A 14,826-nucleotide genomic window follows, 5' to 3' on the forward strand; every position below is an offset into this window, starting at 1 on the left:
CTCACTACTGGACTCATCGTCTGCTGCCAGAGCAGCTGCTTCAACATCTTCTTCGTCCACTGCATCCCCTCTTTCCAGTACCAGATTGTGGAGAGCGCAGCATGCAACCACTATCAGTGACACACGATCTGGGGGGTATTGCAGTGCATCCACTGAACGGCCCAGGCAGCGGAAGAGCATTTTGATGGTTCTGTCTACCACCGCCCTTGTGGAGGCGTGGCTCCTAGTGTACTGTTGCTTGGCCTCTTTTCTTGGATGGCGGTGAGGCATCATGAGCCACCTTTTGAAGGGATGGCCCTTGTCATCCAGCAGCCATCCATCCAGCTGGGCTGGAGCACTGAAGAGCCTCAGCACCTGGGAGTGTCTCAGGATGTATGCATCATAGGAGTTGCCAAGGTACCTTGCACAGACTTGCAGAATCTGCATCCTATGGTCACACACTATCTGCACGTTCATGGAGTGGAATCCCTTCCTGTTGACGAAGGCACCGGGCTCACCCACTGGTGTCTTGTTGGCCACGTGTGTACAGTTTATTGCACCCTGAATGTGGAGGAACGCAGCGATCGCTGCAAAGCCTCTGGCTCACTCTGTCTGGCTGGCTTAGTTTGTGCGGTAGTGGATGAAAGTCAATGCATGCCTGAAGAGGCATCTGTCACCAGCTTGACACAACTGTGGACAGTTGATTGGGGGACTCCACAAAGATCACACACTGACCCCTGGAAAGAGCTGGAGGCATAGAGGTTGAGGGCCAGTGTGACCTTCAGCGCCACTGGCATGGGGTGTCCAGCCACACAGTTGGAGCTGATCATCTGGCAGATGGCGGTCACTGCCTCCCTTGAGAGATGGAGCCTCCTTTGGCACTGCACCTCAGACATACTGAAGTAGCTGCTTCGCTGCCTATAATCCCTGGCAGCAGGATAGTGGCAGCTTCTGCAGCCCCTTCCACCTTGGGCTTCCTGTTGGCCCTGCGCCCCTTGTGCCTATGCCTCTCCTCCCACAGGTCGCTCCCCTGGAAGCTGAATACGGACATCTAGCCTCCTCTCCCTTCTGGCCTTCTCTTCCTCCTCAGAGCAGGTACCTCCAGCAGAGACCACAATCCCCATTCCCAGGGTAAGGGAAGGCTGTCTGATACCTGGAAGGCCCCATGTGGTATGATTCCTCCAGAGTCCTGAACTGAAGCTTTTTATTTCTGTCAAAGCAGCTCTGAGACGAAATGAAGTTGTCCTGTTCACCCAAGGAAGCAGCAGTAAGTTATAATCTAAAGTACTAACAACTCGCATTAGCAAGCCCACTCACCCCTCTTATTTGCCTGAGAATGAGGTTTTTGAAAATGTGGCCTACCCGCCTGCCCATGCAATGCCCTGAAAATTGCAAGGGCTGCATAAAATCAAATATAATTGGTGCCTCAAGGGCCTTAACTAGCCTGTTAATTAATGGTGGGCACACGTCTGTCCTCATAGTGCACGCCCGCCTACCGAAATATTGCCATTGTGCACGATGACGTCGGGATGCAAGCCCAACGTCATCACACGTCATTTTACATTCCACCCCCGTACCCCGAATGAACTGATTTGATTAAGGTAGTTCAGCAATGTGCTGATGTTGACAGCGCTTTGGAATCTACTCCAAGCACAACTAACCACCAGGAAAAGGCTCCAGTGCAACAAACGGATTGCTGTGAGGGTGAACTGAGATCTCAGTCTACTACGGAAGAAATAAAAACCTTGCATCCAACATTATAGTCAAAGCAATACAAGGCAGAATTTTCTGTGCCCACTGGCATCGGGCATCATGGCGAGCATCAGTGGACAATATGGCGAGAAGGCCAAAAATCCATTTCACGATGTCGAGAAACCAGTTTGCAATCATCCGCTCCGCCCATCAATAATGTGCCACTTTTCCCACTGTCGGACATCGGGAACTTGTAAACATCTGCTTCTCATTATAAGCTCAGCTCGCCAGAATCATCCCACACACAGGGTTATCTGAGCACGTTGGCGTGATTGCAGGCCGACCTGTTTCACAACTGTACATAAGAAACATGTGCCTGGTGAGCTGCATTTCACTCGGGACTTTGAGGTTTGTTTGCCTACCTTGCATCGGGCAGCACTCACAGTCATCACTGCCAGGCTTCGTAAACAGCACCACATCACTTTTAGGCGGGCTCATGGGCAGGTGTCTACTTATGAGATTAGCTGCAAGGCAGGGATGGTTTTTCAACTGCTGCAGGGTTAGGGCTTGCTTGGGGAAGGGGGAGAAGTGGCCTCAGACAAGGGAAGAGACTACAGGGAGAGGGCTCTACTGGGGAAGTGGGGTATCCCAGGATGTGTGTGGGGATACATGTTGATCTGTGCAAATGATTTCAATAGGTGAGAGCTGAGGAGGCAGTTGCCAAAGGAGATGAGGCCAGGTGGAGACGTGAGGGTGTGTGTGAGAGAGAGTGAGCGTTGATGTCCCTTGAGTTAGCAGTGAGTGAGTTAAATTTGTGATGACCTTGTGAGTGTGTGAGTTTAGAATGATGTGATGGTTGCCTTACCCTAGTGACACAGATGAGGTCATTCATCTTATTTGTGCACTGGATGGCTAAACTGCCTCTTAAACCAGAGTGGTAACACTGATGGGCCTCCTTCAGCCAGAGAGAGGTTACAGGACATCACGGCAGGCTCCAACAGTGTCCAGGAGGCATCCCAGGGATGCGTCACTGAATCGGGGGGGCTGCAGTCTTCTTGCCTTTCTGGGCCATGTCTTCTGTGCAGCAGACCTGGGCTGGAACCCAGGTAAGAGGTGTGTGTGGCTGCACTTTATATATAGCGCTCAGTGTGAGGATGCAGAGAGGTGACAGCATGGCAGGCAAATCAGAGGCCACCCGCCCGCGAAATGGTGTGTTTCCTGGGAATACATGATTAATGAGGTGGGATTGGGATGACACAGTGTGAAAAGCCGCCATTGCGGCCGGCGGGTAAACATTCTTTTTCCCGTCCACTACCGCACTTAGTTCAAACCTGGGATGATTCTGCCCATGGTATCAATGTATCAGATTTGACTCAGCAGTAGCACTCTCTTCCCCAAGACAAAAGGTTCTGGGTTCAGGCTCTATTCCACAGACATAAGTCCCTATTTCATCTTGAAATGGAAATTAGGTGGGTGGAGACCAAGGAGGAGAGCAAACCAACATGATCTCTGAAACATGAAACCCAGATGACTTTAACACCCATCAGTTGTCTCCCTAAAACCCGCACGAAGTGACATTTAGTCAGTGGACAATAACAGAATGTTTAGAAGGAAGAGGTCATCACATGGGACCAAAGGAATGGTCAGGAGCACTTGAATGAAGACCATTGGATGGGATGGGCGGTGGGGGAATGGTAGGGAGAGAGGTGCACAGGGCAGAGAGACCTAAACTCCTGTCTCTCCTGGCGGAAAGTAAAAAAGAATTAAAAACTTACCTATCTGTGTCTCCTTCCCAATAGGTTCAGCTGGCAGGAAACCTGCAGCCCAAGCCACCAGTTAAAATAGGAGCTGGGTCCTGGGAATATCATCAGAACCCAATGTACAGAGCAAAAGAAGGATTTCACTGCTGCTTGGCAGGTACCCTTCCCACCTCAGAACAACAGGTTAAAGTGCAAGTGCGAGGAGGGAATGCAGCATTGGTGGATAAGTTTCCAACAGGCAGGCAGGGTTAAAATCACCCTTTGAGCTCAGAATCTAGCCTGACACATCAACGTGGTACTGAGAGAATGCTGTATCATTGGAGGTGCTGAATGAGATGTTAAACTGAGGTCTCATCTGGGCTCTCAAATGGATGCAAAAGATCTCATGGTACAATTCAAAGAACAGCAGAGTTCTCAACATGTCCAGGCTAACATTTATTCTGTTATTAACATCAGTAGTGAAGATTATTGAGTAATTTACCTCACTACAGTTTTGTAGGAACTTGCGGGCTCAGTTGGTTGCTGTGTTTCTTAACGTAGAAACAATGATTATACATCAAAGCATTTTGTTTGCTGTGAAGTGTTTTAAAATATCCTGAGGCTGTGAAGAGATGCTACATAAGTACAAGTTCTATCTATTTCCTTTTAGTTGCATATACTAAGAAAACCTATGTCTGAAGTGGAGCCCTGAGGGCAGGTGGGAAGTTACAGTCAGATCAGCCATGACCTTATTGAATGGCAGAGCAGGCTTGAAGGGCTGAGTGGCCTACTCCTGCTCCTAGTTCGTATGATCGTATGTATGTATCACCGAATTGTTTATATTAAAGTGGTACTTCTGGAGCGGGGCTGCATTCACAAGCAATGTTGTAATATAAATACAACATAGGTAAGGAAATCATGGAGAGAATTCTCCCTGGGGTCGGGCACGGACGATTGGCACCCCTGATTGAGTCCGTGCCATCATTTCATGTGGGTGAGCCTCCAGCCTGACGCGTGCCCAGAAGCGCTGTATGTGTGGGCCAGGGGGTGGGGTGGGGGGTGGATTTCCCTGAGTCAGGAGTGCGCTCTTACATGCATGCACAGGGGTGCCTTGGGGAGATAAGTTTTAAGTTTTAAAAATTTTAATACAGAAATTTTTAAAAATTTAAGACATGTCCCCTCATGTGACAGTGTCACATGAGTTGGGACATGTCAATGAACTTTAATGAGAAATGTATTTAATTTTTCAACCCTCCATGAAATCTCATCCCACCCGTGGTTCCATGAAAATGTGAAGGCCGCCTGGGCTCTTCGCCAACCTTAAGGTTGGACGAGCAGCTTTCTCAATTGCTGCTGCCGAAATGGGCCATGCCACCATTTTGCGCGGGCGGGCCCATTAAGGCCTGCCCAGCAGGTTTGCGACTCCCATGTACAACAGGAAAATCGAATCGGCGGCAGACGTGTTCAGACCGCTGGTTCCAATGGGGAACCGGCAGTCTGTATAAAGAATGGCCAGGCAGCCTCCTTGAGGCAGTGCACCATGGCCACTCATAGCGAAGGACATGCTGGTTTGAGGGCAGAGGGGGAGGAGGGGGCCAGACTGCAGGATAGGCCAGCGGGGGGCCACTGTGCCCCTCGGTCCTCAGGTGCCTGTCTTGCTGTCCTCCTCCAAGAGGTGTCCAAGCGTTGCAATATTTTGTATAAAAAGGATGGGAGGAGGAGAACCCCTAAGTCACCAGGCAGGCGTGCAGGAGGTGGAGGTGGCTGTAAGCTCTCATGACGATGTGCGGCACACAGGAATACAGTGTCGCAAGCGCTTCAATGATTTGTTGCACTCTGGAAGGATGAGTATCATGTCAGCCTTGGCCATTTGACCCCAGCAGGTAGCCTTAGCCTTTGAGCACCCCACCCCCGCCACATCTTACTGTCGTTACTGCATTGGGCATTTGGCGCACGCTGGGTGGGCAAACAGGTAGTGATCATGCTTACATCAGCCTTAGTGGTTGAGGACAAGATGGGTTCTCCCTGCAGCATGTGTTGGTGGTTGTGGCATTTGAGTAGTCTGGGGACAACCTGCAGGGGAGGCAGCTAGACACATACTCAGAACTCCAACACATGTCACATTGATGGTGATGAGATGGTGGAAGGGGAGCCTCAAGGTGTTTTGGCCAAGAGCCATCTGCTGGCCTCGGCTCCACACTTAGTTGCGCCTCCTTGCCATGGGCGCTAAGACCCGTGTGTTATTCAAAGTGATGGACATCAAATGTGTCCAAGGTGTCTGTTGGGGGAGGGGTTTGGGACCAGCCGTACTATCTTCTGGGGACTGATCACCAGTAGTGTGGACAGGAGCTGCTGGAGGTCTCAGATGGGCCACTGTGGTTGGGGTGCGGCTTGCGCGTGCAGAGTACATGAGCGATCAACCCCAATAAATGCTCTTCTCTGTTTCGCAGGCAAAAACCGAGTTTAATATGAGGGAGCATCAGCGGACTGGTGGTGGGCACACCCTGCTCCAGCACCTCACCACCTATGAGGAGCAGGCCATGGAGCTGTGGAGGAGGCAGGTGGCCAGGTCGGCAAGGCTGGAGTGCAACCTTCAAAGGAATTGATTGCACAAAGGACATTAAAAGCCTGGCAGTCTCCTGGTGCCCTGGTCAGTATTAATTTCTCAATCAATATTACTTTAAAAATATGATTATCTGGTCATTATCGCATCGCAGGTCACTGATCTTTGGCCTCTGCAAATTACCGTATGTCAGCTGTGGTTCAGTTGGTAGCACTCTTACTTCTGAGCCATTAGATTGTGGGTGCAAGTATAACTCCAGGACATCAGCACCAAAATCAAGGGTGAGACTATAATGTAGCACTGAGGGAGTGCTAAACTGTAGTGAGTGTTGCCTTTCTGATGAGACCTTAAATCAAGGGCCTATCTGCCCTCTCAGGTGGATGTAAAAGATCCCATGGCACTATTTTGAAGAAGAACAGGGGAGCTATTCCCTGTATCCTGGCCAATATTTATCCCTCCATCACCATCACAAAAATAGTTTATCTGATATCATTATCACATTGCTCTTTGTGAGAGCTTGCTGTCCGCAAACTGGTTGCCACGTTTCCTACAGTTCAACAGTGACTACACTTCAAAAATACTCCATTGGCAGTAAAGCACTTTGAGATGTTTTGTAGTTGTGAAAGGTACTACATAAATGCAATCTTTATTTTAAAACATTGTGCTCATTTTTTCTACTACTCCCCCTTGTCTGCATTGAATTATTCCTCATCAGATAATAAATCTTACCATTGTTCTGCCTACTCTATCTGCAATCATCGTCGCATTGCTACATTTAGCAACATACAGCACACTATAATGATGTGACAGACTTTGTGAGAAGCACATTGTAGGGAGTCCCCAGACTTACCTTAATAAATAAACCATTCCGTTGATAGCCCAGTTGTGTACTCAGTTATATCTGTGGTAATCCAATGGTTGTGATAGCTGTTCAGGCTTGGCGAACTGTTCAGGGCTGTCATTAAATATGTGTGCAGAAGCTGCCGTTGTCTCCAAGGAACCAATCTATTACGCTCCTGGAATAGCAGAATAGTGGGGAGATGGATAAATGTTGTAGGATAAAGGTGTTGTGAAAAACTGGCACAGATTTGCAGGATCCTTCGACAGGAATCATACACTAGCTGGACATTGATTGAGGAATAGAGTTCTTGTTGATGACATCCGCTGGGTCATTTTCTGCTGCCTTGGAAAATGCATGAGTACAGTCTGAAATGCTCTCGGAATGAAGGAACCCAGTTCCTCTGCAAATCCCACATTGCTCTCATTTTACATATTAGAATCCATGGAAAAGATAATATATCAGTTGACCCTGGTAAATAGGGTACTGATGACCTGCTTGATGCTGCTCCACACTACAGACGGGAAAAAATTGATGATGCCCACTGTACAGACCGGAAAAACTTTTGCAACACAAAAGTGAGAGTGGCGGTGATTTTGACAACCACTGGCAAAGCATAGCAATTTGGGATAGCAGGCAGCTGACCCTGTTGCTGAAGCTGCAGAGTTAAGCAGCAACTTGTCTGGTGAAATGTAACCTCCTGTTACAATGTTCCTCAGCATACCAAGGCCAGTAACCTCTGGCTTATAGGCCCAATGGGCTACAGCCTTCTATGCACAGTCCCCAGCCATCCCTGCCAACCTGGTTTCTTCCAATGTACCCACCTGCTACTCTTTCCGGTTGCAGGCCCTGTGAGTGCCTTGTGGGGCCCCCTTGCAAAGGATTGGTGCGGGGCCCTGCATTTCACTGGACAATGGTACTAAAAGCACAGAGGTTTCCTTTCACTGAATCCACATGGGGTCCATGAATGGCTTGGGGACCCGTGCATGATCCTAACACTGTCTCTGCCTGGCTGTTGAGGCTGTTGCTACTGCCGCTGCTGTTCTTTCTCGAGCATTTCTTCCATGAAGCAAGGAAGTAAAAACAGCCTCAAATTATAAGCTGTGAGAGCTCAATCAAGGTGAGAAATCTCACTAATCTTTAAAAGCTTTGACATACGTGTTATGGCCTGTTTTCATTGAGTAAAGAATGGTGAAGGAGGCAGTATAGCACCACACAGGTCACTCATCTTGCCCTTAAAATGGTCCCAGCAAGTTAACTGCACCATAAAAAAGATGAAACAGAACAACAGCAACTTTCATTGATATAGCACTTTCAATATAGTGAAACATCCCAAGGTGTTTCACAAATAATAAGAAATAGATGCAAACTAAGAAGTAGAGATTAGATTGGGGGACCAGGAGCTTGTTCGAGGAGAATTATAAAAGACAGGGAGGTGGAAAAGTAGGAGGATTTAAGGTGGTTGAAGGCACAACAAAAGGTAAGGAAACTCATAAGAGACTAGGGTCAGAGGAACAGAGAGTAAGGAAGATAGGGTCAGGCCTAAAGAAAGTTACAGAAATTGGGAGGGAGAAACAATGAAAAGGCTGAAATGCAAGAGTGAGAATTTAAAATTTCAAGCATCGGAGATTCAAAAGCCAATGTGGACCAGTGAGGGCAAGGGTGCTCATGAATGGGACCTGCAGTGGGAATGGGACATAGTTAGCAGAGTTTACAGAAGTTGGCTTCAATCTGGTACAATTCTCAACCCCAACACACATGCATTAGGAAGCCAGCCAGGAAACCGTTGGAGAAATCAAATCTGAATTTCAGCACTGTAACAACTGAAAAGCAGAACGATTTGTGGAAGAATGTAAAATAGAATGAGAAGTGATGCTCATGCATTAGGAAACATAATTAGATGAAGCTGATCCAGAACCTATTTACTCTAATTGGGAAATATTGAAGCTAGGAGTAAGTATAGGGGAAGGAAGAGAATAGAGAAAAACATCAAATGGCAAATGGTTTTAAGAAATGGGATATTCCCACAAATGTGTGTGGTTCACTCGGTGGAAAGACAGAATGGTTCTAGAAACACCAGCCCCAGATTACAGCCAGGAACCAAATGAAGAAATCCATACTTTCAACACATGAGATATCTGAAGGAAAACACCAGTATGGAAAATATATAAAACACTTCACTCTTTAATCTGATCCCCATTCTGATGCCATGACAATAGGTCTTGGGAAAAATAGTAACAGGGAGGAAATTACTTCTGTAGGCAGAGTTTGATAAGCAACTTAAAAAAAACATCCAATTTGGTGCAACAAGATTCAATTTGAAAAGTTATTTTGTATTTCTTACATGACTATGTCTTTTAGTATCTCTCCTGGCTTTTTTTTTTGTTTGTTACCAGATGTTAATTATCTGTTTGAACCAGAGGCTGCGAGGTTCATTCAGCTGTGACTGTTGTGTACACTTGTCAATGACTTAACGCTTTACCGTGCAAGACCCCGAAGTAGTTATTTGATTAAAATTCTTATCGTTGAGTATGTAAAGTGATGTCTGCTGACATAGCCCTCATTATTGAGATCCCATCCAGCATGGTATGTAGTCTGACATTACAATGACAGTGCATATTTCTACGTCTCAATAAACAGCATTCCTTCAACTTCAACACAATTTGACTTTGATAGCAAAAAGGGGGAAGTAGATCAATGAAAACTTCAAATTTAACCACAGGGTAAGCAGTCAGAATGAGAGAGATGAAATAGTAAATGACTTTGAGGTTAAAATCAATGAATAAATGCCTGGTAGTGGGGAGAATTATAATAGGTGACAACCATGAATGATTTTACACTAGAATAAGAAACATGAAGATTATGTATGGCAAGAAAATAATACATTTACAGTACCTAAAATCTGGCTGAGGTCTGAGAATTAATGTTGGATATAGTGAAGTCTAAAATATTTATAAGACAGATAAAAACAGATTGGGCAGAAGCAGCCTCTTGATAGTAAGCAAGAGAGATGACAGGAAAATTAATCACTTTCAGTGCAACATTTATGACAATACAGGAAATACATTAACAATTGGAATTTGTTTGACTTTTAAAACAGAGAGGGAATTGATAAATAACTGGAACAAATTGACCACTTATGTAGAACTAAATTGGTAGCTGTTGGGTAACTTTCAAAAATGGGAAAATGTAAGAAGACACAGAATTAGAAATGGGTGTTCACCCATCAAGCCTTTCTCAGACCCTGTATTTATATTCAATCATGACTACTTCCCCTAATTAATTTCCTGAAGTTGCATTCAACATAGATTCTTATTGTTTCCCAAAAGCAATCAGACAAAACACTGGAGTACTTAACAAACCCAAATCCCTGTTATTTAAAAACAAAAAACTGCGGATGCGGGAAATCCAAAACAAAAACAGAATTACCTGGAAAAACTCAGCAGGTCTGGCAGCATCGGCGGAGAAGAAAAGAGTTGATGTTTCGAGTCCTCATGACCCTTCAACAGAACTCTGTTGAAGGGTCATGAGGACTCGAAACATCAACTCTTTTCTTCTCCGCCGATGCTGCCAGACCTGCTGAGTTTTTCCAGGTAATTCTGTCCCTATTATTTAACCCTGAACAATCTCCTCCCACAGATGACACTTTACTCCATCCAACCCCAACAACACAGGAGCCATTGTGTCCTATGGAATATTTGATCAGGTCCAACTGTGTCTGTTTTCCTATAAACACTAATTTTGCTCCCAACCAAATACTTATTTAGATTCTTTGGATGGCTGAAGGAAGGAGATCTTTAACAGGATCAAGACACAAATCCTAATCTAGTGTTTCATACTGTGTGAAATTTGGAGGAAGGCCCTTAGATTAAACATTAGTATAGCCCTCGTACTGGAGGGCAGTTTGCCCTTTCCTAAATACCAGCTCTAATATTTTAGTTTTAGTATTACACAAAAACACACCACCAAGCACCCTCACTTATGCCACTGCAGAAATGTTTGAGTTAGCCTTTTCTCAAAGGATGTTTCTCTGCTTCTTCCTGGAAACCCTCCCCAGTGGCTTGAAGCTGTAGGACATTGGGTAATGGGTTGAACTCACACCAGGAGCAGCTAGGGCTGCAAACCTACTATAACTGTGTAGCAGAAGGCTTGGAAAACAAACCTTTAGAAATAGAAGGATCAACAGTTTATTTAATTTTCTAAATAACTAACATAGCATAACTATTATTACATTATAGCTCTTTCTGAATTAGACAAATTCCAAATAATTTAAAATACATTCGATAACATCCACACTGTGAATAACCTAACAACCTGTCAATATTCAATGTGAGTGGTTGCTTTCAAGAGTCTTTATTAAGGAAGTGTCGGATGTAACAAGTTTATGTTTAAGTGTGCACAGTGGCATGTTACTGTGGGCGAGTTTAAACAAAGTAAATGCACTTCTGGAACTTAACCCAGCGTGTGCGGTGAAGGTGAAAGCCGCAAGTAACCCCGCAAACCAGAAGATGACGCTATTTTCTCCCAAGTCTTTAAAACGATCAAAATTCGGTGGCAGAAAAAATATTAACTTATTTAAATTATTATTTTATTTAAACAGGCAATCTCTGCCACAAAATATTTACGATGCATTGCTTATATAATTGCATATTAAAAATAAACACTATTTTATATCACAATATCAGCTGTCTATGGACAGCATTTCAAAGTCGCTTGTAGACATAACATTTGTTACCACAAGAAGATTAATGACATTCCAAAACAAGGTCTTGCAACTTCCCAATGATTTCCCTAAGTCTTTATTTAAATTCTGTGCCTTTTAATGAATAACTCCAATTTAATACTGGAAATGGACAAAAGTAATGTTCTATTCCACATCCCATAAATGAATTTAAAAAGTCCGTGTTGACCGGTGCTTGGTTTACTTACGGTAAATTGTGCTCATACTGAGACGTGTAGGATTCTTTATTGATAACCCTTTTCATTGGAAGATAATCTTCCCTTCCACTGGCTGGATTTGCGATGGTCACTGAGTTAATCGCAGCGACCCACGGCTTCCTCTCATTCATCGCTTCGCACTTCTCCCATTCCAAACTGAATAGTTCCCAGACTTGAAGCTTTCTCACCCACGCAATTATACCCCAGGGAGGCTACGGTTTGGTACCGTCTTTAAGTGACGCTTCGGATGCGTCAGGTTTTGTATGTGTGTGTGTCGGACACTCTCCTGTCCGAAATAGTTCTCGATGTTGTTGGTGCTGGTGTGGACCGTGCGGAATCGGGACAGGAGCTGCCTGCACGAAGTGACAGGCAGCTGGGAGATCACATCAGTGCAGATTCCTTTTGTCCAATGTTTAACACTGAACAAATCAGTTAGAATTATATCAGAGACTTGGAGTTTAATTAATTGATTCGTTTACCAAATTCATCTATTTCGATTGTAATTATCCTTGCAAGATAAAACAGTATTAAATTGAAATGATATTATGATCACGATTTCTCATTCATACATCCTATTCTCACGCAACTAATTTAAAACTAACGTTTGCGTTGGTCTGGGACTGACAACAATTGCGAAAAGGCGCGTGAACACATATCCTGGAGTCACTTCTGATTCTAGGAGCATTATTTTCAATCATTCTTTCATGGGACGTGGGCGTTGCTGGCTAGATCAGCATTTATTGCCCATCCCTAATTGCCCTTGAGAAGGTGGTGGTGAGCTGCCCTCTTGAACTGCTCCAGTCCGCATGATGCCCATTCACCCACAGTGCTGTTGGGAAGGGAATTCCAGGATTTTGACCCAGTGACAAGCGATATTGTTCCAAGTCAGGGTGGTGATTTGTTGGAGGGGAAACTTGCAGGCGGTGGTGTTCCCATGCATCTGCTGCCCTTGTCCTTCCAGGTGGTAGAGGTGGTTGCAAGGTGCTGTCGAAGGAGCTTTGGTGAGCTGCTGTAGTGCACCTTGTAGATTGTATGTGTTGCTGCCACTTTGCAATGGTGATGGAGGGAGTGAATGTTTGAGATGGTGGATGGGGTCCCAATCAATCAAGCTTCTTGAGTATTGATGGAGGGAATGTCATTGATGAAGCAGTTGAAAATGGTTGGACCTAGAACACTAGCCGGAGTAATTCCTGCAGTGAAGTCCTGTGACTGAGATGATTGGCCACCAACAACCACAACCATCTTCCTTTGTGCTAGGTAGAACTCCAACCAATGGAGACCCTTTCTGCTGATTTTCATTGCCTTCAATTTTGCTGGGGCTCCTTGAAACTATACTCTGTCAAATGCTGTCTTGAAGTCAAGGGCAGTCACTGTCACCTCTTTTGTGGAATTCTTGAATTCAGCACTTTTTCCATGTTTGGACCAAGGCTGTAATGAGGTCAGAAACCAAGTGTCCTTGGCAAAACCCAAACTGAGCATCAGTGAGCAGTTTGTTGCTGAGTAAATGCTGCCTGACAGCTCTGTTGAAAACACCTCTCTTGAAGTTGTCTTGAACAACTTAGAGTGGAATTTGTCAATAAGTTATAGTTAGGGTTTTAATTTAAATCCTGAATCCAGTTGAAAAAGTTCATCAAATATTGAAAAGATATTTTTAATTCAAACAAATCTCCTTACTATTTCTTCCATATTTATTTTGGGTCAGTTCATTAAATCCATTTCTCATTTTGAATCTGAGACTTTGGCCTGACTTTCATGCTCCCCCTGCTGGTAGGTTTTTAGGCTGGTTGGGAGCATGAAGTAGAACAAATGGGTTTCCCGCTGGGTTCCTGCCCACCCCAACCTCTCAGCAATTTTACGCTGGACTGGGTGAGGCCTTAGATGGATCATGCTCCATTGCCTCAGTTGAGGCCCTTAAGTGGCCATTTATTGACTACTTCAAGGCCATTTCCTGCCCAGCCTCAATTTTGAGGCTGGCAGGAGGATTACCCGTGTGTCGGGGAAGACTGAAAATAATTGGGCTTAGGCCTTGGGTGGGAAGGCGGTGGGGCACCTCCATCAGAAGCCCCTTATAACTTTGGGCACCTCCCCTTTAAGGTCCAGTGGCCACTGGACCTCCCTCCCCCCACAGCTTCTCCCCGACACCCCGATCCCCCACTATCCACCCCACCAGGCCTTCCCTAACATCCCCACCCGAAGATCCTGAAAACTTACCTTTCCATGTACTCCCGGGACTTATGCTCCAACATCATTAGGAAGTTCCTCTTCTGAACACTGCAGCTTCTGTTGCTACAGGGACTAGAGAGCTGCTAGCCGATCTAAGGCAGGACTGCCTCCCCAATGAGGGGCGAAAGTCCCACCTGCAGCCAAGTGACGCTCATTTGAGCATGAAATGGCTGTGGGGAAAGCAGGGTCCCCACCGACTCTTCAGATGGTGGAACAGGAAACCCCACCATCTGAAATATCCTGGCCTTTGGTGCCACAATTGTGATTATAATTAGCCTAAATATATCTGGTTTAAATTATCTTCAATACTTCTACTGAATGTCATTGGTTGATATAATTAGATAACCTTCACTGCATTTCAGGGAGTGATTTATATTAAAATGTATTATGAGCAGATGGATTGCATTTTGCTTTTCAATGCACCTAATATGACTTAAAGATCCATTTGTCAGTTCTTAAAACTGGGTTTATGAATAGCTTTTGAATTTCAATAATGAGTCTAAATCATAATTAGCAACCAGAGGTAGACTTTTTTTCTGCGAAGCCATATAGTCATAAAATTTAAAATCTGGACATCTAGGTAGCATTTGAGGTTGCAGAAATATTGGTTGCATTCTTTCAACTAAGACAAACTAGTGTTGAATCGGTTAATTTGAAATAAAAGTAACGTTTAGAGGAATCATGGACGTTATTAAATTATTTTTGTTTTGTACATTTCTATCAGCTTCAAGAAAACACAACAGATTGTTCTACATTACTAGGATATTTTTGATGAATAATGTTGTTAAAATACCACCTTGAGATGTCTTCCAGTCAGATATTTCTCATACACAATATGCACCCTAGAATTTCTG

At 44.9% G+C, this 14,826-nt stretch overlaps 1 protein-coding gene across 1 annotated transcript in view; it reads right to left on the reverse strand.

Moving 5' to 3' along the window:
• The window catches only part of LOC121283796 (short transient receptor potential channel 6-like), a 230,763-nt gene extending 218,751 nt beyond the window's left edge, over positions 1 to 12,012 (reverse strand). Inside the window, exon 1 of the mRNA XM_041198521.1 lies at positions 11,741 to 12,012. Within this exon, the coding sequence (XP_041054455.1) occupies positions 11,741 to 11,880 (140 nt within the window). The 5' untranslated portion in view covers positions 11,881 to 12,012. The remainder of the gene's footprint in view (positions 1 to 11,740) is intronic.
• Between the last annotated feature and the right edge of the window lie 2,814 nt (positions 12,013 to 14,826).

Source organism: Carcharodon carcharias, chromosome 11, assembly GCF_017639515.1.
Source record: "Carcharodon carcharias isolate sCarCar2 chromosome 11, sCarCar2.pri, whole genome shotgun sequence".
Taxonomy (NCBI): Eukaryota; Metazoa; Chordata; class Chondrichthyes; order Lamniformes; family Lamnidae; genus Carcharodon; species Carcharodon carcharias.